The sequence below is a fragment of the Lolium rigidum genome, chromosome 1 (genome assembly GCF_022539505.1).
Source record: "Lolium rigidum isolate FL_2022 chromosome 1, APGP_CSIRO_Lrig_0.1, whole genome shotgun sequence".
Classification (NCBI taxonomy): Eukaryota; Viridiplantae; Streptophyta; class Magnoliopsida; order Poales; family Poaceae; genus Lolium; species Lolium rigidum.
In genome coordinates, this window is record NC_061508.1 from 35,955,579 (window position 1) to 35,982,008 (window position 26,430).

Genomic DNA, 26,430 nt, shown 5'->3' on the forward strand with positions numbered 1-26,430 from the left:
TTCTGCAAATTACTTTTGCGTATCTCCAAGGTTGTTGTAGCTGCAGACTTTTCTAATAACGGCTCCAGGTCCTTCTAGGACCTTCTGCTTCAACTTGTGATTAATTTTCTACTACTCCACCTTTGGAACGACTGCGGTCAGATTCATCATCTGATTGGGTTTATTCCAGCCCCCACTTTTTTAGCTGAAAACGGAAGGCAGCCGTCGGTGTCGCAGAGCCGAGCCAATCAGGCTCCGCTTCTGGAGAGTTCCGGCTGCGCGTGGATACCCCACCACCACTCCACCACAAGCTTCTACTTCTACCTGTGCGCCTTGTCGGCAAGGCACGCTACAGAGACCCCAACCTCACCCGCTCCAGAACGTTCGTACGCCACCCTGCGCGCGAACTCTTCCCGTCTCCTCCGCGCGATCAAGAGCGAGAGCGTGCGGAAGTTGGATCGACGACATGTCGGCCGGTGGAAGCGGCATCCGGCACGACGCCGACGTCGACCTCTACGGCGTCCTCGGTCTCAAGAAGGAGTGCTCCGACGCCGACCTCAGAATCGCCTACCGGAGGCTCGCCATGGTGAGTGCTCCGGCCGCCTCTTGTCAGAGTTCATCACGTATCATTTCGCGCTGATTTTCTTCTTGCTGCAGACATGGCATCCGGACAGGTGCTCTGCGTCCGGCAGCTCGGCGAGCGTGGAGGAGGCCAAGGAGCGGTTCCAGGAGATCCAAGGCGCCTACTCCGGTCATGATTTCTCCACTACTATTAGTTAGCGCAAGTTATTTCAATGGCGACGAATTGAGCGCAGATCTTGCTGCCGTCTGCGTTGCGTAAAGCTCATACCTACGCTCTGCGGCCTCGTCGCTTTGCCTTGCTGTTCATGCAGTGCTCTCCGACTCCGGCAAGCGGCTCCTCTACGACGTCGGCGTGAACGACAGCGACGGCAATGACGACGACTACGACAACCACCACGAGCAAGATGTACCCGCCGACTAATCTCTTGATCAGTAGTCCTGTTGCGCTCGAGCAAAGTTGGTTGATTACTTACAAAGTTGTTATTCTCGTCGCAGGTGTCGGGGATGGACGACTTCTTCGGCGAGATGGCCGAAATGATGAACCAGACCACGCCAACCGTAAGCTAGATTCCTTCTCTCCTGTCCTTTCCTGTCCTGAGAAGGCACTCTAGTCTAGCGAAAAACGATTTCTAAAACTGCGGCGTGCCTTTGAGCGTTCAGATCTGTGGCTTGACCGTGTGTGCGGATGCAGGAGAGCTTCGAGGAGCTGCAGCAGCTGTTCGTGGACATGTTCCAGGCCGACCTCGTCGGCGTGTTCGGGTTCGGCGGGCCGCCTCCTATGGTCCACCGGGCCCAGGCCCAGAGCCCACCATGTACCTCAGGATCTTCCTCACCGTCATGTAACGGTGTCAACAAGCGGTCTTCTCCGGCGATAGGCTCCAGGACGCCGCCGAGACCTGGCCGTTCGGGCTCGGCTTCGGGTCTGTCGGGTTCATCTTCCAAGGTATCACATAGCACATATACTCAACGGAGGGAGTCTATCTGATTAAGGTTAAAAATCTGAAAAATGTATGCGCACACATTCGGTCCCAGATAGTAGTGATGATTTTAGCTTGCTTTCGTCCTAATTTGTCCTATCGCAGGGAAGTGATTTGAGGCGACATGAGGACGCGCCATGGATGCGTGAGGACACCAGCGCCGGCGGCATGAATAAGAAGCAGAGGATGTCGACGAGGCAGAGCCACGGCGTGTCATCGTCGGAGGGGCCCGGATGAGATCTCGGCGAGCGCCTGCCTGCCAGGGTAGAGAGCATAAACCAGTCGTGAGCGACCTTATGTCACCCGGATTCTTCGCGTACTGACGATCTGCAAGTTTTGGAGGACACCATTAGATTTTCTTTCGTTGGTGTAGCACTGGCACTTAAGTTACAGAATTGCTGAGCTACTTTTCTGACGGCCAGCGTGGTCACACTTTTGTAAAAATTTGTTCTAGGTGAGCAACAGTGAGTTTTTTCGGACGTTTTAGTACTTAAATATAAATTTGGTCTCTACATAACAAGGATGCACGTAGCCGTATAGATCCAAAAATTGCACTCCAAATGGAAATTAAGAAGTCCAAACAGAGCCGGCACCAAACCAAAGCAAATTACAAAGAGCACAACTATGAGTATAAGCGGGCCAATCCGCATATTAAGCTGTCAGCTGCCATCTACATTGAGAATAATAAGTAATTTAAACTTAGGATCCACACAACTGAGCCATTTGCCAAAATATTTACAACACTACGTGGTGGTATAAGTTAGAATTCTTTAGATAAGAATAAAAGATATTTAATAGTCTCGTCGAGAAGCAGTGAGTTAACCGGGTTGGATTTATATGGTCTGTATACCACTCCTTTGATTCATTGGATAAGGAAAATATACGGTAGACCTTGCATTTAAGTTAACTTCTAACATGTTAATAGGGGTGGAAACGGATTAGGTATGGATTGGATAGTGCACTTCCCAAAACCTTACAAATGCGGAGCGGGTGCTAATCGAATATGAATGCGGAATGGATGTTTTGTGAATTCGAAAAGATACAAATAACACTATAATAGGAGTACTCAAAGAATAGACTCATGTCTTAATCGAATACAAATTCGGAACAAATGTTTTTTTTCTGAATGCAGATGTTGTCGACTAAGAATGTGGAGCCAATGCTAATCAAATAAAGTGATGTTTTATTTACCATATCCATTTCCATTGTTGTTGACTACAAATGTGGAACGAATGTTTTCTAAATGTAGATGTTGTCGACTACGAATTGGGAGCGGATGCTAATTGAATAGAGTGATTTCTTATTTACCATATCCATTTCCATGTTATCGGCTATGAATGTGGAAAGAGTGTTTTCTGAATGCAGATGTTCTCAACTAAAAATGTAGAGTGGATGCTAACGAATAGACTGATGTCAATGAAGAGATTACATGTCAATTTGAAAGACAACTTCAAGCACACATAACATTTGAGAGACAACATCAAGTACATATAGCATATATCAGTTATGTTTTCTAAATGCAAATGTTGTCGACTATGCATGCGGAACATATGCTAATTGAATAGACTGATGTCTATGAAGATATTACATGCCAATTTCACATACAACATCAAGCATATATAACATTTGATAGACAACATCAAGTACATATAGGAGGGATCACCTTGTTCTGATAGGCCACATTATCCATTACAATCAAAAATAATAGTGACTAAGATTATAACTAGATAGTTTCATCAAGTTCAACTATATACCATTCGAACTGCCATTACATACTCTCACTTCTTAAGATAAATAGTAACATCGACAGCCTCTTTCTTGGTTGATCCTGGCACATCTTTCCTTGGTAGTTGTGGCCACCACTTTGTTGGTTCCTGCTGCTTGCATTCTCCATTTTGTCTTCCTCGCTCCTCTTAGCTTCTTCTTCGCCAAAGCAGCCTCCAGCACCTCCCTTCTATCCTCTGCCCAGCAGTAAGCCTTAGTGGATGCATCCTCTTCAACACATCATTCTCAATCAGATACTCCACGTACTAGCGCTCCCGGCGCCAAAAATCACATGTACTCTAACAGATGTACAAAGAACTTCATTTCGTAGAAAATCACAAGATTTGCTAGATTCGCTGAAAAGGGAGAGATCTTTCAAAATCTTTTACCCCATGCTTCTTGCACTTGTAAAATGTCCAACCAGCGTGGTCATTCGTGCCGGAGACATACACCCTCGCCTTCATTCCGCAGTCTGGGCAGGGGACCAGAGGAATGGCTGGAGCAACACGGCGCCTGTTGCGCATGGAAGACATGGAGGCGCTACTGCCGAACATGGCGTTCCAAGGCACTACAATTAACACTGTAGTGGAGTGGAGCAGCTATGGCGACCTAGGGTAGGGGACTGCGGATGGGAGCGTAGCAACTCGACAAACAGATAAGAGATTTCGGGATTTTTCTAAGGATTTCGAACGCAGGGCGGGGATTTTGTAGTGATGCCAATTTTGTGATAACTTCGTTTGCGTGCCGTGCCATGGAGTTTCAATGGTTCTCAGGTGCCTTCTAGTATAATATAATGTCGCACTAGACATGGGACCCACCCATCCATGTACACACGTCTTCAATATCCTACAGGACTTGGGTGTAATTTTTTTTGTTTTTCAAGGACTGTTCTGTGTGATCTCTGGTTCTATATCACTTGATCTTTCCCGCAAAAAAAAAAATGTACACACGTCTGTCGTTGCAGCAGTGGCAGTGACCGTAGCCTGACACTCCTCCATGTCTTGTGTAACCGTATTAGTCATTTTCGTATATACGGTGTTAATTTGAATTATACGGGCAACTCCTATAACTAATTATGTATCTCTTCTGTTTACTGATATAAGATGTTTTAGTTTTTTTGTAGAATCATCTATTTTACTGTGTATTAAAAAAAGGTCTATTTTTAGTATGTAAATTTACTGACTATAGTGCATCTAGTCTATACCTAATAATAAAGAAAATAAGGTTTCCGCGGTTTGGTCCGTCGTGTTTCAATCGTCCGTTGTTTTGCTTCGTCCGTCGCTTGAGTCGTGACGTTATTGGACTGCAACACGAAAACCGTGCTCAAGCCTGGTTTAGGGTGGGACGTGAGAATTAGGGAAACCGATCCCCAATTAAACCCGACAACTAACGCGAGGTGAGATAAAAGGATCGAGCGTCTGCCTAGAAACGTACAACTCCGTCTCGTTTTCTTTTTGATGCCTGGCCAAGCCAAGCCCTAGCCGCCCCTGTCTCGGCCGTCTTCGGCGACGCCGACATGCTCATTGTCCTCGCCAAAGGGCCTGAGCGGAGGTGCTATAGCCGAGCAAATCGACACCGTTTCGCCGGACTCCATCAAACTTTGTTTTTATCGTCTGCGTCTCCTCCAAGCACGTGTACCCTACCGCATCTTACGTGCCTTGCAACGATCGAACAAGGTGTGAAGAAGCCAGTGTGATTCATCCTTCTGGCTGCACCGTATGGTAGCAACGGTGTGGAGGACATGGAGTATGGTGGCCTGCGGTGGGAATGCAACATTGTTTTCAAACGGTGTCACCGGGAGAGAGAAGATGTGCTGATGTACTCAGATCTTGAGAGCGAATCGTAGGGGATTTTTGCTGCTGCATGCCCGGATTTGAGTAGATTGGGAGAGATTGTGTCAGAGGATTATGAGAAGACAGTATTGTACGGTACTACTGTTTGTTTGAGTGGGACAACAAGAGCTGACAGATTGCGAGCCCAGTGTACTTCCGTGCTGCTGCTTTGTCGGAGGATAGTTCATATTCCTAGCAGATGGCAACAACAATTACATGGAGGCGATTCATGTTCATTCATGTTCCTAGAGTTCGATGGAGGTAATCCCTGCAAGATGTAGTGCTGGATTGCTCCTTTCATCCTCGCCACCAGTCCTTCCCACCTGCCATCACCCGATTTAGTCCTGAGGCCTGACTCATGAGGAGGTATAATTCAGTATGCAATGATTTGAATTGGATAAAATCTAGGCCGTAAAGTTTATAAAAAAATGTGGTCTCAGTGGGATGTATCGTCAAGTGCCCCTCAGCAAGATTTATCATTTTTCTCAAAAGGATTGAATCGTTTACTGATTTTGTTATTTTTCTCTGTAGCATGTTATGCTTCTGCCAATATATAGAATATTTCTTCCTGTGAATTTAATGCAGTTACATCAAATTTTATAGAGTTGGAAAATCTCAGTTTACAACATGCACTGAAAGGAGTTAATTATTGACATGCTTTTGATTGTGTTGCAATTAGAGAAGCTGAGAACTTAATTGCACTGAATATCGATGGGTGTGGCTTCCTGTCTAGAGCACACGCATAAGCTAAATCCACCTGCTGTGCCAAGAAATATTAGCTCGACAGCTATGTATGTCACTGATGATTATGCGGCAAAGGTTTCATATCTTAATTTGTAAGCGACATGGATTTGATTCTGTCAATAATGATTTCTGAATGACAGCAAGGGAATAAGAGAGTCCAATCCCCTAAGCGAGATTTGCCACTTCGGAAGTACTTTTCTCAAAAGGAATTTCTCGTGTTTTTTCACTACCAATTGCACGGTAAAAGACATGTAAATAAAGGCCTTCCTGCCATTTGAATTTGACTGCTGTGTGGCTTTAAACACATGAAATATTTTTCATTTTAGTTAATGTGATTCCGTAGCAACGCACGGGTTTTGTGCTAGTTTACTTTAAAGTATTTAGAAACGTCGGGTTACTCCCTGCATCCTCTTGCTGCGCTTTCTCTGAAAAATCCGTGCCTTTGTTTTCTGAAAAGGGAAGGCAGCCGGTCTCAGCCTATGAGTCTCGGCTTCTGGAGCCTTCGCGCAGCGCCCGGAGACCCCATCACCACAAGCTTCTAGCTGTACCTGTGCAACTTGTCGGCAAGGCACACTACTACATGGTACTGAAAACTCCACCTCGTCCGCTCCCGCACGTCCCTACGCCACCTTTCGCGCAAGCAAACGCCTCCCTCTTCCTCCCGTACGTGATCACGACACCGCGGCGACTAGCTCGATCGCCCGCAAAAGGAGACGGGAGGCGATAGAGCGCATTGACACGCTCTGATACCGAGAAACAGTCGACATGACGACGGCCGGTAGCAGCGGCATCGGCAAGGAGGATGCGTCCGGCGCCGACCTCTACGCCGTTCTCGGCCTCAAGAAGGACTGCTCCGACGCCGACCTCAGGCTCGCTTACCGGAGGCTCGCCATGGTGAGCGTCTGAGCGACTCGTCGACCGATTACTCCGTTTGAAGTTGATCCACATAATCATACGCTCATACCGTTCTCTCCCTCTTGTTGCAGATATGGCATCCGGACAGGTGCTCGGCGTCCGGCGGCTCGACGCGCGTCGAGGAGGCCAAGGAGCGGTTCCAGGAGATCCAGGGCGCCTACTCCGGTCTGTCATGATCTTCCCAACTCTCTCCATTGATCATCATTACGGACTTGCTACTTTCCAGCATCTTGCTTGCCGCTTTCTGTTCTCCCCCTGCCTCTGTATATGCTCATATCCCACGTACGGGGCCTCCCGCCGCCGGCCTCGTCGCTGCATGCAGTGCTCTCCGACTCCGGCAAACGGCTCCTCTACGACGTCGGCGTTTACGACAGCGACTACGACGACGAGGAGCAAGATGTACGTTACCAGTCCAGGTCGCCCCATACGCAATTTGGTTGTGGTCGAGCAGAAATGGTTAATTTTAGCGTGGCTGCAGGTTTCGGGGATGGGCGGCTTCCTCGGAGAGATGGCCGAGATGATGAACCAAGTGACGCCAGCAGTAAGAAGCGAGACTCCTTCGTCCTGAACATATTTTTAGAATTTGTGGTGTGAGCGGAGTCTGATAGTGTGTGGTGCTCAACTGCTGATGCAGGAGAGCTTCGAGGAGCTGCAGCAGCTGTTCGTCGACATGTTCCAGGCCGACCTCGTCGGCGGGTTCGGGTTCGGCGGCGAGGCTCCTACGGACCACCGGGCCCAGGCCGGGATCCCGCCCTGCGACTCGCGATCTACGTTCGCGCAGGCACCGCCGGCGTCATGTATTGGTGGCGGCGTCAATAAGCGGTGCTCGTCCGCCATGGACTCCGGGATGCCGTCGTCGGCGCGGGATGGCACGGGCATCGGCGGCAGGAAGAAGCAGCAGACGGTGTCGACGAGCCACGGGGTATCGTAGTAGGGAGAGGATAGATGCGTGCAATGAGCTCCTTGATTTCCCTGCTCTCTGCGTCCGTCAAATCTGGACGCTGATTCTGACCGACGGTCAGCAAGTTTTGGAGGATGATAGTGTGGTGTGATGCACACTAATTAATTTATTCGTTTATTTCTCTAGTAGCACTAGCAGACGGTTCTAGATGACGGACTGGGCCACTTGCTTCCGAAAACTCCTTTTTACACGCAATTGTATGTACAGGAGTGCCATCCACTTTAATTTAAATTTTGATGCTCCTACATACATTAATTTATTCGTTTATACTGCTCTAGCTACTTTAATTTAAATCTTGATGCTCCTACATACATTTATGTTTTGCCAAGACAAGTTCGATGGAGTAGTTGTTGCTAATAATCATTCATAGAGGCAGAGTATATATATACTTATTTGTGAGCAATTTACTTATGTACTGCCTCCGAATAGAATTTTTTTACATCGTCCTGATCCAGCGCTCGCGCCGGTGGGCCAACGGCCTCCCACGCTTTCACTCCTGGGGCCACCGGCCTCCGTTGAACTCGCCTCTCGCCGCCATCCTCCCTTGGCTTCACGAAAAAAATGCTTTGTGAAGGAACTAGATTTCTTGGATCAAGGCTATTAGCTGTGCATGCTGGTTGGAGGGGCAGTGTTTATCCATATAGCTAGGGGTTGTGTCCAGAGTTAACAACAGTTTGTATCAATATTTGAAAATGCCCAGGGTTGTAATATTTAGGTATAGTTCTGTCTTACATGTATCTGTGTGTGTTTGTCAACCAGAATGACTGAATGAGTATCCTACACATGAGTAAATTGCAGGAATAAAAACAGTACTCCAAATTAAACATCATAGTTTAGCAACCACAAAACAAAAATACAATTATATTGGATGTCTGAAATATATGTAGCCACTAATCAATTCATGTTTGGATGCAGCAGTGAAATTGGCTTCGATACTGAGATTAATTCAGTCATACATGGTTTTAGCAATGCATATAAAGGGGAAACACTTCAAAAATACTCCTTGAATATAAAGGAGTACATGGTGAGGCAACACTTGAATTATACTGAGATTAATTCAGCGATGCATGGTCAGGCAACATCCATCTAAGCAATGCTTAAAACAGTTGGAGCCTTATGTATGAGGCGACGGTGGATTTAGTATATATGTGCTATTTCAGTAAAAAAACATACTCAATAAATACTCCAATATGGCATACATTTTGAATGTTCCTTTGCTGCATTTTTCAAGGAAAAAGTATTGAACATGTTAAACTACTCCACTGTATCATTCTATTCAATAAGCTAATGAGGTTCTCAGACAGGAACATATGCAACTGGTAGTATCACCTCTTATTCAAAACAAGAGACAGGAACATATGCAACTGGTAGCATCACCTCTTATTCAAAACAAGAGACATTCGGGTCTCAACTACTGTAAAACTTACCAAGGGGCAGAGTGGAGACACAGGCTCCCTGAGCAGTACAACTGAAACACCAGCCAAACAACCACAAGGAGCCTCCTGATACAACAAGCAAGCAAAATTTGTTATGTCAGTGTATACGACAAGAACTAACTGAAGAACCTACTACTGGTGATTGGAGCTCCGACAATTTTGCAATCGAAGCAAGGAACAATGATTGATTGCTCCAATTGCCACAAGATAAAAATGTGAAGTAACTAGGGAGGGCAGAGGAAGGCGACAAGGAGTAAAAGCAGGTGGAGCAGTACCTGTTGCCGAGCAGCTGGTGGAGCTGGATGATTGACTGCTTCTCCTCGTCGGAGAAGTTTGCCGCGCTTGATGTCCGGCCGCAGGTAGTTGATCCACCAAAGCCGGCAGCTCTTGCCGCACCTCAGTAGGCCTGAAACATGTGTGATCTCACTTAGCATCTGGCCGCCGCATGAGTTGGATCGATCTGAGAACGGCGGAGCGGCACTCACGCTTGCCCGGTCGGCACGGCAGAGCTCTGACAAATCACTGCTGCTGGTGACTCAACCTACTCGAAGCTCGGGCGGATGCAGCACCAGCACCCGATTGGAGCTCCATCACCACCGTGATTGGATCTCTGCCAGCCACCAGTTGAGCTCCTCCGTCGTGCCGCCGCCGCCACCGCGAGAGATTTGGAGGAAAATTCTCTTTAGCACCACCTCTGTGAGCATGAGAGGATCAAGGCGCGGTGATGCCATAGAGGGAGAGAGCATCCACAATGAGAGAGAAGGAGACTTAAGGGGAAGGGCGTTGGACGGAGGGGGAAAGGCGCTGTATGGTGGGTGTCGTCGAAGAGGAGGGTGTGAGGCGGAGGGGGTGGAGTTTGGTTGGGAAAAAACCAGGGTGGTTTTCATAAAACCATCGGTCGGACATCTAATTCTAGTAGAGAGAGTATCTAGACATATTTATGTAACAAGTGAAACTTTTTCTTTGCTGCGGGGGAATATGAAAGTAGTTGTTAAAACACCAGTTAGGCAGAGCTACCATGGAAACGTCTGCGGAAGACTCCTGAGACCGAGAGCCACACCTCGCTTACCACGACCGCATGGATCAGCATTTCAGCAGAACTTGTGAGACAGTCTAAAAACTTCGAAATTATAACGTTGAAACAGACCCAAGCACCAGCTGTTGACGCCCGAAGATGCTAAGCGCAACAGCCAGGGGGCAGGAGAACAACGTAGGGAATGACTGACAATAAGATTTACACGATCCAAGCAAGTGCAACAGGCGTACCATTGCATCTCGAATGTGGGAAAACACAACAGGCATGGCATGTCACAGTACCAAACATATATCTCGATAGAAGGAATATAAGCGGCCCGTTCCGATACATTCATACCATCAAACAAAATTTGACACTACTCAACACTAATGCCAGAATAAACCATACACCATGTAGTTCAACAGCAACAAAGTCTAACAAACGAGAACAATGTTTAACATAAAGCAAAAGCCAGAAAAGAATGCAGATAGTAGTATCTCTTTCCTGCTGGCTGGGTATCGAAGCCACCTCATATCTCCAACCGGAAAATAGCAGTGACCCCAGGTGTCCCTGTGGCAGGAGAAAATGAAGAGTTAAGCATCAAAGTACAATAATAACAGCAAATAATATTTTTGAACTATGTGGAGTAAAACCATGCAAGGCAGAGTTCCCCCACCTGATACAGTGTTGGCAAGCAGTATTATCGCATTGATTTGCTTATCGCCTGCTCGTCTTCCCAACTCCTCGTTTCCCAGAGAAAAGATGCTTAGGTCTCAAGGTGGGGATGATACGATCACCCTCTCCTTTGCGGGCCTCCTTGTTCCGGTTCTTGGTAGAGTCCCTTGATTTCTTGATGGCCTTCTTCTTTTGAGCCGAGTCCCTGAGCCCTTCACCTGGTACGACCTCAGTCATTGGTCGCGATTGGGACCTGGACCTAGACCTTGTTCGCAGTTTCTTGTCAGAGTGCTGGCCATCTACCTCCATATCGTCACCATCAGCCCTGCTCAGTGACCTATCACGCTTACGGCCTCTTGACTGGCTGCGAATCCGGTTCACTGCTGCAGTAGGATCAACGCCCATGGATGAAAGTTGTCTGCCCAGTCTCTTGGTTGTGAATTTCCTATCTTTGTCATGCTTCCTAGGAACAATAGGACGGCTCTCTGCAGTGCTCTTCTTCATCCTGTGCTCTTGGATGAGCATTGCCTTCTTCTTCCTAATTTTACCCAATATTTCACGCTGTTCTTCAGTTAGTTCATCATGGCCATCAATCATGAAAGCATCTTGAGCAGCTTCTTCTTCAAGACGAAGACCCTCCTCCCTTTCCAACTCTTCACACCTTTCCAGGATATCTGGATCCAGGAAATCAGCAACATTATGCCCATTCAGTATCTCAGGGAGAATGTCCTCCTTCCATTCATCATTGGCCAATAGGTAATGCTTCTTGAGACTGGCAGAATAGACACCAGCACCTCCATTCTCGTTCTCAAGGTCCCTCTCAAGTTTCTTCTTTTCCTTTGCAGCAGCAATTGCTTGAGCTTCAACAACAGCCTGAGGGATGCAAGTAGGCCTATCCCTATTGTCACGAGGCTTGGGCATAGCAACATGAAACCTATTCAAGCAGTCATTGATCTTCTTTGATTTCATCTTGATCTCCACCCTCTGTTCAAGAAGCCGCTCACACGCAGCATTTTTGACAGCCATCACACCCTCATCTGTCAAAGCACTCATAGTTAACAGAACACCCTCCTCATTAGGATCACCAGATTGTGGTAAAGTCTTCATAGCTTCTGACTTCATCTCCATTACCAGCTTCATGTCCTCCTCAGAAAGCCCTTCAAGGGGCTGCAAGTCAGTCTTGTTGCAAACAATGACTAGAGGCTTATTCATGAACAGAGATTTTATACTGTGGAAGAGTGCAGCTTGCTGAGCAATAGTGTACCCACAAGAACCAGAGATGTCCAAGAAGAAAAGCACAGCAGCCCTCAGGTGTGCAAGAGCAGTGATACTGCACATTTCAATGATATTTCTGTCCTCAAAAGGCCGATCAAGGATTCCTGGGGTGTCAATCACTTGGTACCGAAGATACTTATAATCTGCGTGGCCAACAAACAGAGACTTCGTTGTAAAAGCATAAGGCTGCACATCCACATCGGCCCTTGTGACCTTGTTCATGAAAGAGCTCTTCCCAACATTTGGATAGCCACAGATCAATATAGTGCGGGTGTTTGGGTCTATTGATGGAAGCCTGGCCATGTGCTGCCTGATCTGCTCAAGGTATGCCAAACTAGGAGTGATACGCTTCAGAACAGTACACATGCGACCAAGTGCGGCTACCTTCAGGCACTTGCACCGGTAGAGGGTATCTCCATACTTGAGCAGCCTCAGATAGTCCTTGGAGATCTTTGCAATGATATTTCTAGCTGTATTGATCTGACCCAAAGCAAGTTTGTAGTGATCCTTGTTATAGAGCACATGAAGCAGATCGCCATAGAAAGGATGGATGTCATCCAGTCTAGGAAACTCATCTATGATGGTGGACAGCTTCTCATAGAAGTTCTGCTGGGTATACCGAACCTTGCGCATATAGAACTGGCGAATGCGGTTGATAGCATAGCCCTTGTGGACAACAGTCGGTGTTTGCCTCTGAGTGCGGGACAAGATTATGTCGATGAAGTCCTTCCCAGGAGGGACAACAGTGATCTTCTTGAAATTATACTGCACCATCTTGCCGATATAAAGTTTGGCTACTTATTCCTGCAATACAAACAAACATCAGGTCAAGAAATGCAGAGAAAACAGTAATAAGAAACAAATGCATAAACTGGTAAGAAACAATGGAGAAAAAAAAAGAAATACATAGCAGGGGAAATCTAGCAATCACTACATACAGAGAACATCAATCTGTAATTATATTAAATAATACTCCAGATTCATGCCAGTGCATCCTTGTAACAGAACCAAAACTTTGACTTCAATAGTATGAGATCAAAAGCAGAAAAAAGGAAGCAAGAAGAACGATTTGCAACCAAACATAGCAGGGGGAAATCTAGCAATCACTACATACAGAGAACATCAACCTGTAATTATATTAATTAATACTCAAGATTCATGCCCAGAATTATCAGTGCATCCTTTTAACAGAACCGAAACTTTGACTTGCATAATAGGAGACCAAAGGCAAAACCAACTTTCTTTATTCACAGTTAAACATAATTTAACCACAAGTATAACCAGTTAGCATCACGGCCAGGAGACTGCCTCAGGCACTGAAATACTACACCTAATTAACTGCATATAGACCTTGGTAACATACAGAAACATCCTCTCATAGGAAGCAGCACAACCGCAACAGTTCATGCTTCCATAATTACGGCGTTTAAACTGGAAATATGGCTAATCCAGATATAGCAATACCAGAGCCTAATTCCAGGTCAAAAAAAGAAGAGTCGAAGTCGGCAGCAGCTAGCTAGTAAAATCCCCAGCCCTATTGAGCCGGTGGTTACAAATTCTACAATCAGTACAAGAACATGCCGAAACACAGAAGAAAAGCTTGGCTTCCTAAAAATTTCCGGACAGATTACAACTACGAGCGGGGCATGGAAAGGTTGAACCAAACCACGAATTCACACAACTAGAAGCGCAGCTTTCGTCTGATCCGCGCGGATCGTCACAGAACAGCAGGCATATGACTCTACGAGACGGTCTACAGGCGAGAACGCAAGCAGAGAACGCAGGGGGGACGTCGGGCGACACTTACGTCGTGCGTCGGCGGCGGCGGCGGTGGGAGGAGCTTCGCCTCGGTTGAGGCGGCGTCCTGGCGGCGGACGGAGTGGGGAGGAGGAAGAGGAGGGTTTACGGTCGGGTTTCTCCGAGCATTTTATGGTGGTGGCCAAATGGGCTTTCGTCGGCCCATTTAGCAGTTCTTTGCCAGGCCCATTATTTCCGGAGGCGGTGGTGGTCCGAGTCCGAGACTCCACCACGGCTCAGCCTTCCCCACCTCACTCGCCGCCTCCCGCCCGCCGTCGTGGAAGGCGACCGGCGGCTCCCCACCGCCGCTTCCGGAAGGTTCGTCTCCTCGGCTCTCTCAGACTTCCCATATCCCGGCCAGACTATCTATCTTGCTTCTGTGTGGTGGTTCGTTCGGCCCGGCCAGTGATTATGGTGCTGATTCGTGGTTTGGTGGGTTGTTGTTCTAGGGTTCGGACGCAGTAGGCTCGGCTGCTGCGATGCTCTCCAGGATCTCCCAGCTCGGTGCCCGGCTCCTGCGCGAGACCAGAGCTGGTTGGTATCTTTTTCCTGACCCCTTTCTCCTCCTATGCTACCTGTGCTAATAGGAATCAGTAGAAAATTGTTTGTGTTGTTAGAAAATTGTTTGTGTTGTTTAGCCTGATGATGTGATAAAGTAACGATGTGAAGTTGTGAATTCATATAATGCGATGCCTACATGAAGTATACCGTGCTCAGAGTGAGCCATTTGCTTCGCACTTGTGGCTACCATTTCCCTTCTAATTAGATTGTAATAATTGTTGATTATGTCACTAAGCTAGCCAATGTCCTTAGTTGACAGTCCCATTTCTCGCTTTCTTGTCTTGAGAAACCGTCTGGGTTGATGTACAGCTAATCCCCTTCACCTTTGACCCCTTAGTGAAGGTGCATATATGGTTCTGCCTTCTCATTGAGGTTCATTATTGTAAATTTTATGCAGCTGGCAACTTAACAAGCCATAGAAGCAGTTACTACCATGGTCAACTCACTCAGCATTTAGCTCCAGCGGTTAGTCCTATTGCTCTATAATCGTTACAATTGTGTTTATGCCCTTTGTATATTCTGTAACTGAGAATACATCCAAGGCAGTGATATAGCTTTTCTTATTTACATTTGTAGTGTTTCAGTCCAATTATCTAGTTTTCTAAAAATAATACTAAAGATTATATTTGATCTCCTGTACATCTTTTGCCACCTCCAGTTATATGTACAAACAGTGGATATGTAAAAAAAATTGTATGTCCAGAAATGATGATTTATATTTGCCAAGTTTCTTTTGTTTTGACTTTTGAGCCATGCATTTAACAAATCTGTGTGTGTATAATGAACTCTGTTCTATATTTTTCAGAAGAGCATCCTCTTCTCCACTGCCACAACTAGTAGTCATCATGATGAAGGCAGTCAGGACAAAGAGAAGTGAGTGTGTCTGTCCCTTCTTTCAGTTTTTCTGCAGCATGAAATTTGAAAACCTAGCCATCTTTGGAGTAAGCAGCATATTCAAGAGCTTTTGTCACCTTTGATGGGCTGCTCCTTGCGCCTCTAAATGAAATAGCTGCCCTGAAACAATAGCTTGATAGGTCCCGAACAGACCATTTTTCTCTGTCTGGATAGAATCTATGAATGTTAGTATTTGGATTTGAGCAATTATTTGACATGGGAGAAGGAATTGATCTTCTGACCAGACCAATTTTGTCTGTCCTGAACAGAATCTCTGTAACATTTGTCAACAAGGATGGCACCGAGCAGACAATCAGAGTTCCCGTTGGAATGTCCATGTTAGAAGCTGCTCATGAGAATGACATCGAACTTGAAGGTTATAATTGCAATTAGTCATAGAAGCTTTATGTTTTCCATCTTTTCCATTTGGTCCCTACTCTCTACATATGAATGATATCTGATACGACCAGCTTTTTATAAAACTAGCTGCTCATTCACCTGAGACCTGACACACATATCATGCACTCTCTTTCACTGTCTTCCATTTATTAAGTGGATATGTTATTTTTTCCTTTTATGATCTTGCAGCTGATTTTCAATTTTAGGTAATAACCTTGCCTAGCATTTTGGTTACTGTAGGAGCATGTGAAGGATCGCTGGCATGTTCTACTTGTCATGTCATAGTGATGGTATGTTCTAGATATGCGCCATTCTAGTTTTGTTCTGCCATACAAGCTGAAGTACTGCTGACTAGCAATTTAAATCTTATCCAGGATGTAGAACATTATAACAAGCTAGAGGATCCAACAGACGAAGAAAACGATATGCTAGACCTTGCATTTGGGCTCACTGAAACGTAAGTGAAAATCTCCTAGTGTAGTTTTGTTTGTTTATCCATCTTACATGAATCCCTCAAGGTTTGCTATATAGGCATCATACAAACAAAGAAGCGCACTGAAATTTCCTAGAATTGGCATATGTATTGAGCCCTTTAGGCAATTGTCAGATAAGTCTTTGAGCACTCTGACCTGTGCATTCTGCCCTTTAGGCAATTGCCAGAAAATTATTGGAACACCTATATGCAGCCATTAGGAACTACGGTTGCTTGTATAGTGTCAGCTTTGATGTACTGGATACTTGTATTAACGATGAACAGTATCTAAGGTTAACTTATCTATAACTGAGAAAGTTGCTAATTGGTTTATTCTCCACAACCACACCTGTATAACTTCTGTATAAATGCCATGGTAGTTTGGTATTTTATTTGCTGAAAGAAAACTGTTTGTCTGTATTGTGTAATCAAGACTTCAGCAGTTTGCTACATAACCTGTTCCAGGTCCCGTCTTGGCTGCCAAGTAATAGCGAAGCCTGAACTTGACGGTGTCCGACTGGCTTTACCTGCAGCAACCCGAAACTTCGCTGTAGATGGCTTTGTACCAAAACCACACTAGAGATGTTCAATCCTTTCGAATCGAGATCCTTACAGCACCATCAGTTTTGTACCCTTAACATGTAACTTAACTACAATATAATCTGTGGAAGCCCCTGTGTTTCGGGACTTGCTGTTCTGGCAATTCTGTTTCATTTGATGAGACCCTTGGTTACTGCAAGGTGGCGAGGTGCCAAGATTTTCGTTCTGTTTGTACAACTGGCACGGGGCGAATAAACAACTTGTGCTTGTGAATGTGACATCCATCGGCAAGAGAATATTTCTAACTCTGTAAAATCTGCAGAGAGCCGGTCTTACTGCATTTTCTATTCTATCGTGGTATTAATCTTTGTGTAGATTGGGATTAAGAAACACGCGGTGTTAATCTTTGTGTAGATTGGGATTAAGAAACACGTGTTGCATAAATTATTTATGCCACCGACTCTAGCTCCTATACAATGTGGCTGAATACTGATGAATGATGATGTAGTACTCTTGGGGTGTGAGTAGAATTTGGGGCTTCAACTGAACACTTTAACTAGTATCTTTGGACTGAATTTGGGGCTTCATGGGTGTTAGCCCGTTCCAAACAAACCACGGATCACATTCGGCGATTTGTTTGGTTGCTCGTAAAATCATTTTCTACGCCGTAGAGGGAACATTGCCCGCATTGTTTGGTAGGTTGCACACATGCATTTTCTACCTGTTGATGCATCGCGCATTTTGTTTGGTTGCACACATGAGCCTGCATAATAGCATTTTCTATTGGAGTGGTGAGGTTGCCTAGCAATGATGGATGAATAAACACACTTTTAGCAACATTCAGTTCATCAGAATGTGCTGGTAATACACCGCACAAAGTTCCTACATAATAGCCTTTTCTATTGGAGTGGTGAGGTTGCCTAGTAATGATGGATGAATAAACACACTTTTAGCAACATTCAGTTCATCTGAATGTGCTGGTAATACACCGCACGAAGTTATCCTATTGGGCAATGCATAATAAGTACATCACAGGAGAGGTTAATATGTGTACCACCTTGAATAAGTTCATCATTACAACCGAGGATCAAGCTCAATCAACTTCTACCTACTGGAGGGATATGAGACCACCTCCCAAAATATATATTATCATGACCTTGGTCAGCAGCATATGCTGAAGAACACATGAGCAACCCTAAGCAAATTGGTTGCGCAGCCAGGTCCTCCTCTCCCATGCTCGCAGCCCATGATATTCAGCACACTCATCTTTGTTGTCAGCAATGAAGTTCAGTGCCTTGATAAGCAAGTGTGACTGGTAGAGATGCTCCTTTGTGATGAACTTGGGTGTGAAGATTGTCTTCATCTAAATGTAGTTGACGATCCGACTGTTCGGGTACTCAAGGTGCTTCGGGCTGTTCTGTAATTGGCATGGAACTAGTGTCGCTGCATATTAACATGCACGAAAGAACGACAAAGAAGCATGACGAAGCTTTATTACCTTCAGGTGGTCGTATAGGTTGTCATCATCTTCAAGCACGAAGCATGTACAGTCTTCGCTCCATTTGAGCTTGCCTTAAACTTTTCAGCATGTTAATGAGGCTTCACATGTTTCTCACTTCTTGATGTGGTTGTACATTTGAAGAGTGCTCACAGCGCTGCCAGTGAAATCAAATGACATTATTGGCGACCTTCTTCATTTGGGACTCTTTGAAGCCTTGGGTAAAGCACACCACTTTTCACAAACTAAACCAACCAGTTCAGGACGAACTCGGATATATTAGGTTGCCAAACCATTACAGGTTTGTGTGCATATGTTGATTCATCATGCACATAAAGGGTGGGCTCATTTGAGGTTATGGCAAAAATTTTGATTGAGGCAGTTGACAGATCGGGAGAGCTAACATGTATGATCACCGAACATTGTTAAGCATTGTACCGTAGAACTGAACAATCTGAACCATACAGATCTCTAAGGTAGAACAAGAAAGAACGGATGCTTTTTACTGTTAGAGGGAGAGCATGTAAAACGGAGGTAAAAAAAAGGCGACACAATCGTCTCCATGGACGACAGAGATCCAAGGAGAACCAGCGTCGCAGTGCTTGACGAAGATCCAGGAAGGGTGAGCGTCTTAGAAGGGATCACCTATAATCGAATCGAAGCTATCAGATCTTCCCCTATGTACCACTCAGTTCGATCTGACCTAGAGGTAGGGTTTGGGATTCTTATAATGACAGGGATGAATTGGTGCAGAGGGGGAGGAAGCCAACTCGTCATGGCCAATCACCGCCGCCAACATCATAGGCCTTGCTGGTGACGAAGAGACGACCATGTTGCTAGATCTTGAAGGGTGGATGGGCTAGAATTGGAGGAGGATGAGGGATTTCGATTTGGCGGCGAGATAGCCACCTATAAATAGGGTTGCAAAATTTCACGGGTGGTGATCGAATTCGTCCCGCCGTTTTTTCGCCGTCCCGCGTGAGCTCGCTCCATATTCCCTTGGTAGCTCCGTTGAACGCTGCATTCTTGCTTTTGGGCGAGACTAGGGTGGCTCGTTGAAAAAGGCTAATTACAATTTTTCCTCCTATTCAGAAGTACTTTACGAATCGTGCGGGCCACAACGCAAATGCCTTCCGAGCAACTAAATGACCCTCTTTTGTTGTGTAGATGCGAGCCAAGAAAAACATACGACCTACCGAGTACCGAACGCGTCCCAAAGGACCGTGTACGATACATTGGTGATGTTTATCTGTCAGGAACAGCCGCGAGATAAGCTGCCCGGCACTTGAAAACCCAGTACTGGTTCATTCGACTGTACGAGTGAGGCAGGCAGAGCCACAAGAGCAGTAACCGCGAGATCCGTCCACCGACCGGCCATCCATCCTTGACCATGAACGCTCAAGTTTTAAACACCAATGTCGGAAAAGGCTCGCAACACGGACGATCTAGGACAAGAGGTCAGACAAACGAAGCCGATGCTAACGCAGCTCGCACCGTCGGGCCACAGAACAAAATGTACCGCGAGAGGATCGGCAAGAAGGTGATGGCAGCCCAAGCGGCGCCGAGATCGACAGCCATGCCGGCATCGACAACACCACCTGTGATCGACCCATAGCCCCCGAAATGTCATGAAGGTGGCCTCGCCGCTCACGCTGGTCCTTTGATCCATTTGGCCATAAGGCACAAATTATGTTTTTTGGTAGCCTAATGATGACGAGTTGGTGGGCAGATGTTGGCCAGCATTTGAATTTCTACCTGCAAAACCAGCATCCAAATTCCTATATCTATTTGCTAGATCTAATTTTGGTTAAAGAATTATATTGGAGGCATCGGTTTGGGATGGCTGGTGTGACCAACCTCCCCAAATGGAGGAAGCAACTACCAGGTCATTGGTGCAGAGGGGGAGGAAGCCAACTCGTCATGGCCAATCACCGCCGCCAACATCATAGGCCTTGCTGGTGACGAAGAGACGACCATGTTGCTAGATCTTGAAGGGTGGATGGGCTAGAATTGGAGGAGGATGAGGGATTTCGATTTGGCGGCGAGATAGCCACCTATAAATAGGGTTGCAAAATTTCACGGGTGGTGATCGAATTCGTCCCGCCGTTTTTTCGCCGTCCCGCGTGAGCTCGCTCCATATTCCCTTGGTAGCTCCGTTGAACGCTGCATTCTTGCTTTTGGGCGAGACTAGGGTGGCTCGTTGAAAAAGGCTAATTACAATTTTTCCTCCTATTCAGAAGTACTTTACGAATCGTGCGGGCCACAACGCAAATGCCTTCCGAGCAACTAAATGACCCTCTTTTGTTGTGTAGATGCGAGCCAAGAAAAACATACGACCTACCGAGTACCGAACGCGTCCCAAAGGACCGTGTACGATACATTGGTGATGTTTATCTGTCAGGAACAGCCGCGAGATAAGCTGCCCGGCACTTGAAAACCCAGTACTGGTTCATTCGACTGTACGAGTGAGGCAGGCAGAGCCACAAGAGCAGAACCGCGAGATCCGTCCACCGACCGGCCATCCATCCTTGACCATGAACGCTCAAGTTTTAAACACCAATGTCGGAAAAGGCTCGCAACACGGACGATCCAGGACAAGAGGTCAGACAAACGAAGCCGATGCTAACGCAGCTCGCACCGTCGGGCCACAGAACAAAATGTACCGCGAGAGGATCGGCAAGAAGGTGATGGCAGCCCAAGCGGCGCCGACATCGACAGCCATGCCGGCATCGACAACACCACCTGTGATCGACCCATAGCCCCCGAAATGTCATGAAGGTGGCCTCGCCGCTCACGCTGGTCCTTTGATCCATTTGGCCATAAGGCACAAATTATGTTTTTTGGTAGCCTGATGATGACGAGTTGGTGGGCAGATGTTGGCCAGCATTTGAATTTCTACCTGCAAAACCAGCATCCAAATTCCTATATCTATTTGCTAGATCTAATTTTGGTTAAAGAATTATATTGGAGGCATCGGTTTGGGATGGCTGGTGTGACCAACCTCCCCAAATGGAGGAAGCAACTACCAGGTGCCCCATAGCACACTGCCCACAAATCTACGGCCTATATTTAAGGCGTCCCAGTGGAAATGCTCTAATTCGTCGATAACATCGGCTGGATAAGCTGCCCAGCACTTGGACCGACATTACCAGTCAGGCAGACAAGAGCCACAAGACCACAACGGGCGTGAGATCCGTCCACCGACCGGCCGTCCATCCCTGGCCATGAACGCTCAAGTTTTAAACACCAGTGTCGGAAAAGGCTCGCAACGACAACTGCTCTCCACGGCCGATCCAGGACAAGAGGTCAGACAAACGTAGCCGATGCTGCGGCAGCCCGCACCGTCAGTGTCAGGCGGGCCACAGAAATTATCGTCAGGCAATGGCTATGGCCAAGCTTCAGGCTTGAGCTGCGCGCGCGCGCAGGCCGTTTGCAGTAATGTCGCGCCCAACCAGATGCTCTCTCCGGCCGCACCAACCATCTCTGAATAGCAACGTTAACAAAAGTAAATGGCTGCTCTCCCAGGACGCGCGGTAGGTGCAACGGGCATACGGAATCGCACGTCTGAATGTCCGGAGGCGGCTGAACCACTCCTGCCATTACCATCCGATCGGCAGCTAGCTTGGCGTACGCAACCGGCGCGCCAGATCGCCGGCGGTAGTCCGGATCATGGCGCCGGACATGTGGCGTTTTCGTGAGCCCTGACACAATGTCCTGTGGTGAATCGGCGACTGATTGATCGCTTTGTTAGCTAGTGGTCTGTTCTAGTGGAGAGTGACAAGTAAGGGCCTTCTGGAAGCCTGCAAAAGTTGGTGAAGGCAGCACTCGACGTGAGGCTGGTGCCAATGCATCACCACACTATAGCCTCGCCACGTCAGCTCTCGCCCCCACTCTCACCCCACTCTCACCCCATGGTGCCAGTGCACGGGCTATAGTGCCATCTCTCACCCCACTCTCGCCTCACTCTCGCCTCCCTACCGCCCCCACTAGCACCACTATCGCCCCTCTCACGCCTCGCTGTCGCCCCAACGCGGGCGGTAGCCGGGCGGCAGCGGGCGGTAGCGCCCGGCGCCAGCCCCAGCGCCCGGCGCTGGCGTCCCGCCCCACTCCCGCCCGCCTCTCGCCCCAAACCGGGCGCTACCGCCTCCACTCCCGTCCCCATTGGCACCAGCCTGATGGATGGGTAATCTTGCGTGTCGTGGCGAGCAGAACGATAGATCGAGTCTGCGATCGGCAAAATAACGTCATGTCGGAACTCGAAACCGTTCCATCACAGGCTTACCAACTACTGTACCGCGCGCCAGTGGTTTGTGAAAGAAGGAACCGGTGATCAGCATCGATCTCTGTCGAATGAAGCAACAAATTCTGGCCGACTGCGAGGCGCCGCCGCTAGCAGCATCTAGGAGAAGAACTCGAGAACGATATAATCGGATGCGAGATTAGATGGAGTACTACTACATGTTATTACAATTTACGACCGCTAAAGCTACATGAACCATTTTGATTCCAGCTGCTGCTGCTACTATCAGTACATTTTATTGCTACTCCTGAATTTGGAGCGATCAGAAGCTCGAGGCTGTGCTAGCTCTAATAATCCCCCGTCTGGGGATCGCCGCCGTTAAGCCCAGCTGAGCTCCTTGATCCCACAGCCGCACGACGGTGCCGCTGACCGCTCTGGGGCTCCGGTACCGCCCGATCACGTCAGTGGTCGCCGTCGCCACGACAGGCACCAGAGACCTCACCACCTCCCACTCGAACAGATCCTTCTTCCCCCACGGCCCGTACACGCAATCGTCTTGCGGGTCCAGCTTCTCCTCGTCCTCCTCGTCGTCACTCTCCACGCCGCAGCATCCGACGCGGCCGCCGTCTTGGTAGTACGCCGTGTACCTCTCCTTGGGCGAGGGTGCCGGCACTGATGTCGTCGGCATCTCTGGCGATCTCCTCGTCTCCGATGAAGAAACCAGCGACGTGGACGTATCCAACTGCAGGGGCTTCGGGTCGTCGGTGAAACCAGCCGTCGCAGAGGAGCGCAGGCGCCAGACGCCCGCGGCGGCCGCGGCGGCGAGGACGGCGGCGAGGCAGGTCCATGCCGCAGCGCCGGCCGCGGCGACCTCGGGGAGGGAGTAGAGACGGAAGGCGACGGCCTCGAGGGGTTGCTCTAGGAGGTCCATCCCGATCGCCCGCGTTTCTTCTTGGTTTGATGATGGTTTTCGCGGTTGCTGTGTTCAGGAGTGGCTGAGCTAGTAGTGGGCATGAAAAATGGAAGCAAGAGAGGTATTTAATGGCGGGGAGAAGGAGGTGGGTGAGCAAAACTTGGCCGTTGGATGCTGAGGCCAAGGTGCGGATCAGCGGAAGATGCTGGGGGATCCGTGGGAGGGATTAGGGAGATGCTTTGTCGGATGCCGGATTTCCCATTTCGTATCCTAATTTGGTCTCACTATTTTTTCTTTATAACAATTGTTTAGTTGCTCTCCACATGTACCACATGGTCATTTGGTCTCACTATTTTCTTCCACCAAGAGTATATGCTACGCGCACAAAGGCATTGTGTGTTGCAAGTTTATCAAAACAACTTCAATGTTGAATAAAATGGTTGTTTCCATTTTTTTTAAAGATGGTTGGTTTTCTTCACATGTGTCTTGCACATAAACCAGATGGAGTAAATTACAAAAGAAAAAAACTACCCCAATTCGGGCTAGGGTAACAAGTCAGTACCAGATTTGCAAAATAAAAAAATCCTAAAATCTACCACTTCTGAGGTGTGGCGTTATAAATCGCACTAATTCACATCTAAGAACAATTTGATAGCCGTCCTGGCAGGTGGGGCTCAGCTGTAAGAGCTGACGTGGCAGCCAATGTGGAGGACAAGGTGAGGTGGAGGACAAGGACGAGGTGAAGAAGTGGACATTTGGGCCCACTTGTCATCCCTTACCTCGTGTCTATCTCAACCATGTCTCTATCTTCCACCAAAGCTCGGTGTGTTGGTCCAGTTACGGGTCCTCAACGGGACGGGTGGCGTACGACGGCGAAACACCGAGAGGTGATAGCGAAGAGGGATGCGCGGGACTAAGGGAATCTACAGTGGCGGTGTTAGGCCGGAGGTGAAGAAGATAGAGACGATTCTAGCGATTCTCGGAATCTCACCTAGATTCATCGGAAGAGGAGGAAGGAGTAGGGCAAGGTGGAGCTAGTGCGCGTGGTAGCCTTGATTGAGGAGGTCTGTAGCGACCGCATGGCACGGCGGCGTCGACAGCGGGCTCGGGTGCAACCGGCGACGGTGCACGAGGCCTGCCGCGCTACCTTGACCTCCTCCTCGCCTACGTGTTCAAAGATGGCCATCGATGATGATGATGATGATAATAAGCTTGGACAATATGGTCATTGGCACAAAAAATGTGGTGCACTTTAAAGGTTGATGATATACCCATTATATAAATAAAATTGTGAGGAATCTATATGTGGCAAATTAGGATTGAGGAAGAAACAATATCTCGTCGGTGTATCTATTATTTTGTTTTCTCCAAAGCAAACACTGAAGGGTTCATCTCTTATATATAGGGGAAAAAAAGAAGGTCCCTCATATCCGGTGAACTTGAGGATATTGTGCTCGGAGTGGACATGATCGTGAACATCCGTTTTGATCTAGGCGTCCATGATTTTTCAGGAAAAAAAAAAGTAATAAAAGGGAAAAGTTGTTGGCCCCACACACAATATACCATGTCCACATGACCTCGGTTGCTAAAAACCAACAAACCGGTTCAAGTGTTAAACGGTCCACACGAAAAAAAGAAGGATCCACATCTGATCGCTCTCGATCATGAAGTCGTGGTCCTCTCGTCTCCCTCCTACGCCCCTTGCAGTGCACGCTGCCGAACTCCCTCCCATGCAGCAAAAGAGAAGGAGAGCCGTTTCTATCATGTTTCTGCACTCTAGCTACTGGCCACGGGAGGGCCCGCGAGGAGGACCACCGCTTGGATGGTGGGATGCACTACAAGAAAAGTTGCCATGGCCGACGAAGTTGAAGTCGCGCCGTGGTTGCTGGTGTACCATGGCCGACGATTTTGGTCCCTCCGTGGTGCATGTCAAAACTTTTTTTTTTCTCGTTTTTGAGGCCACCTAGCCCGACGAAAGCGGCCAAAACGTCGCGTATGGTGGCCCGGGACGTGGTGCATCGCGAACTCTCGGGTTCGCCGGCCGAGTCAACGCAAATCCGCACCGCCGAGGGATGTAGGGCCCGGATGGCAGCCTCTTCGGCATTGTTTTTTTCTCGATCGCGCCATCTCGTTCAACGTTCTCCGATCGAGCCGTTTACGATGCAGGATCATGGGTCCCGCATGTCATCCTCTATGAACCAAAATTCTTTCTATTCTTGGATTTTTTTGACCCCCGATTTCCGGCTACTTCCTTTTTCTTTTGATCCCTTGCCGCCTTGGAAACGTTGAGACCGCTGCTGCTAAATGGGACCCGCATGTCATCCTCTATGTGCAATCAACTTTCTTTTCTTGGAGTTTTTTTTGGCACCTCAAATTTGGTCACTTGCCTTTTTCTTTCGATCCCCGCCGCCTCTCAAACGGTGATACCGCTGTCGCTAACCGGACCCGCATGTCATCCTCTATGCACTATAAAACTTTCTTTTCTTGAATTATTTTTGGCACCTCATATTTGGTCACTTACCTTTTTCTTTCGATCCCCGCCGCCTCTCAAACGGTGATACCGCTGCTGCTAAATGGGACCCGCATGTCATCCTCTATGTACTATAAAACTTTCTTTTCTTGGAGTTTTTTTTGGCACCTCAAATTTGGTCACTTGCCTTTTTCTTTCGATCCCCTGCCGCCTCTCAAACGGTGATACCGCTGCTGCTAAATGGGACCCGCATGTCATCCTCTATGCACTATAAAACTTTCTTTTCTTGAATTATTTTTGGCACCTCATATTTGGTCACTTACCTTTTTCTTTCGATCCCCTGCCGCCTCTCAAACGGTGATACCGCTGCTGCTAAATGGGAACCGCATGTCATCCTCTATGTACTATAAAACTTTCTTTTCTTGGAGTTTTTTTGGCACCTCAAATTTGGTCACTTGCCTTTTTCTTTCGATCCCCGCCGCCTCTCAAAC

General features: G+C 47.6%; 5 protein-coding genes across 5 annotated transcripts in view; 3 read left to right on the forward strand and 2 right to left on the reverse strand.

Moving 5' to 3' along the window:
* Positions 1-374: 374 nt before the first annotated feature.
* LOC124706646 (chaperone protein DnaJ-like) lies at positions 375-1,775 on the forward strand. The gene is made up of 6 exons (XM_047238324.1): positions 375-565; positions 637-730; positions 873-967; positions 1,057-1,119; positions 1,253-1,504; positions 1,644-1,775. The coding sequence occupies exons 1-6, from the start codon at positions 446-448 to the stop codon at positions 1,773-1,775; spliced, it is 756 nt and encodes a 251-aa protein (XP_047094280.1). The 5' UTR covers positions 375-445.
* Positions 1,776-6,643: 4,868 nt separating this feature from the next.
* Positions 6,644-7,724, forward strand: LOC124706657 (chaperone protein DnaJ-like). The gene is made up of 5 exons (XM_047238331.1): positions 6,644-6,772; positions 6,865-6,958; positions 7,116-7,192; positions 7,272-7,334; positions 7,431-7,724. The coding sequence occupies exons 1-5, from the start codon at positions 6,644-6,646 to the stop codon at positions 7,722-7,724; spliced, it is 657 nt and encodes a 218-aa protein (XP_047094287.1).
* Positions 7,725-10,498: 2,774 nt separating this feature from the next.
* Positions 10,499-14,027, reverse strand: LOC124685205 (nucleolar GTP-binding protein 1-like). Its single transcript, XM_047219536.1, has 3 exons — positions 13,963-14,027; positions 10,882-12,959; positions 10,499-10,775 (listed from the first exon to the last, which is right to left on the reverse strand). The coding sequence occupies exon 2, from the start codon at positions 12,927-12,929 to the stop codon at positions 10,923-10,925; it is 2,007 nt and encodes a 668-aa protein (XP_047075492.1). The 5' UTR covers positions 12,930-12,959; positions 13,963-14,027; the 3' UTR covers positions 10,499-10,775; positions 10,882-10,922.
* Positions 14,028-14,176: 149 nt separating this feature from the next.
* On the forward strand, positions 14,177-16,966 carry LOC124671044 (2Fe-2S ferredoxin-like). The gene is made up of 8 exons (XM_047207484.1): positions 14,177-14,270; positions 14,402-14,486; positions 14,911-14,978; positions 15,319-15,386; positions 15,677-15,783; positions 16,047-16,096; positions 16,181-16,263; positions 16,744-16,966. The coding sequence occupies exons 2-8, from the start codon at positions 14,432-14,434 to the stop codon at positions 16,856-16,858; spliced, it is 546 nt and encodes a 181-aa protein (XP_047063440.1). The 5' UTR covers positions 14,177-14,270; positions 14,402-14,431; the 3' UTR covers positions 16,859-16,966.
* Positions 16,967-22,823: 5,857 nt separating this feature from the next.
* The window catches only part of LOC124706664, an 11,231-nt gene continuing 7,624 nt past the window's right edge, over positions 22,824-26,430 (reverse strand). The window contains exon 3 of the mRNA XM_047238340.1: positions 22,824-23,535. Within this exon, the coding sequence (XP_047094296.1) occupies positions 22,879-23,535 (657 nt within the window). The 3' untranslated portion in view covers positions 22,824-22,878. The remainder of the gene's footprint in view (positions 23,536-26,430) is intronic.

Coding starts and splice junctions, on each gene's coding strand:
- LOC124706646 (XM_047238324.1), top strand. CDS start 446: ATGTCGGCCGGTGGAAGCGGCATCCGGCACGACGCCGACGTCGACCTC. Junction 566..636: donor CCTACCGGAGGCTCGCCATG/GTGAGTGCTCCG, acceptor TTCTTGCTGCAG/ACATGGCATCCGGACAGGTG. Junction 1,505..1,643: donor TGTCGGGTTCATCTTCCAAG/GTATCACATAGC, acceptor GTCCTATCGCAG/GGAAGTGATTTGAGGCGACA.
- LOC124706657 (XM_047238331.1), top strand. CDS start 6,644: ATGACGACGGCCGGTAGCAGCGGCATCGGCAAGGAGGATGCGTCCGGC. Junction 7,193..7,271: donor ACGACGACGAGGAGCAAGAT/GTACGTTACCAG, acceptor GCGTGGCTGCAG/GTTTCGGGGATGGGCGGCTT. Junction 7,335..7,430: donor TGAACCAAGTGACGCCAGCA/GTAAGAAGCGAG, acceptor CTGATGCAGGAG/AGCTTCGAGGAGCTGCAGCA.
- LOC124685205 (XM_047219536.1), bottom strand. CDS start 12,929: ATGGTGCAGTATAATTTCAAGAAGATCACTGTTGTCCCTCCTGGGAAG.
- LOC124671044 (XM_047207484.1), top strand. CDS start 14,432: ATGCTCTCCAGGATCTCCCAGCTCGGTGCCCGGCTCCTGCGCGAGACC. Junction 14,979..15,318: donor CTCAGCATTTAGCTCCAGCG/GTTAGTCCTATT, acceptor TATATTTTTCAG/AAGAGCATCCTCTTCTCCAC. Junction 15,387..15,676: donor GGCAGTCAGGACAAAGAGAA/GTGAGTGTGTCT, acceptor TGTCCTGAACAG/AATCTCTGTAACATTTGTCA.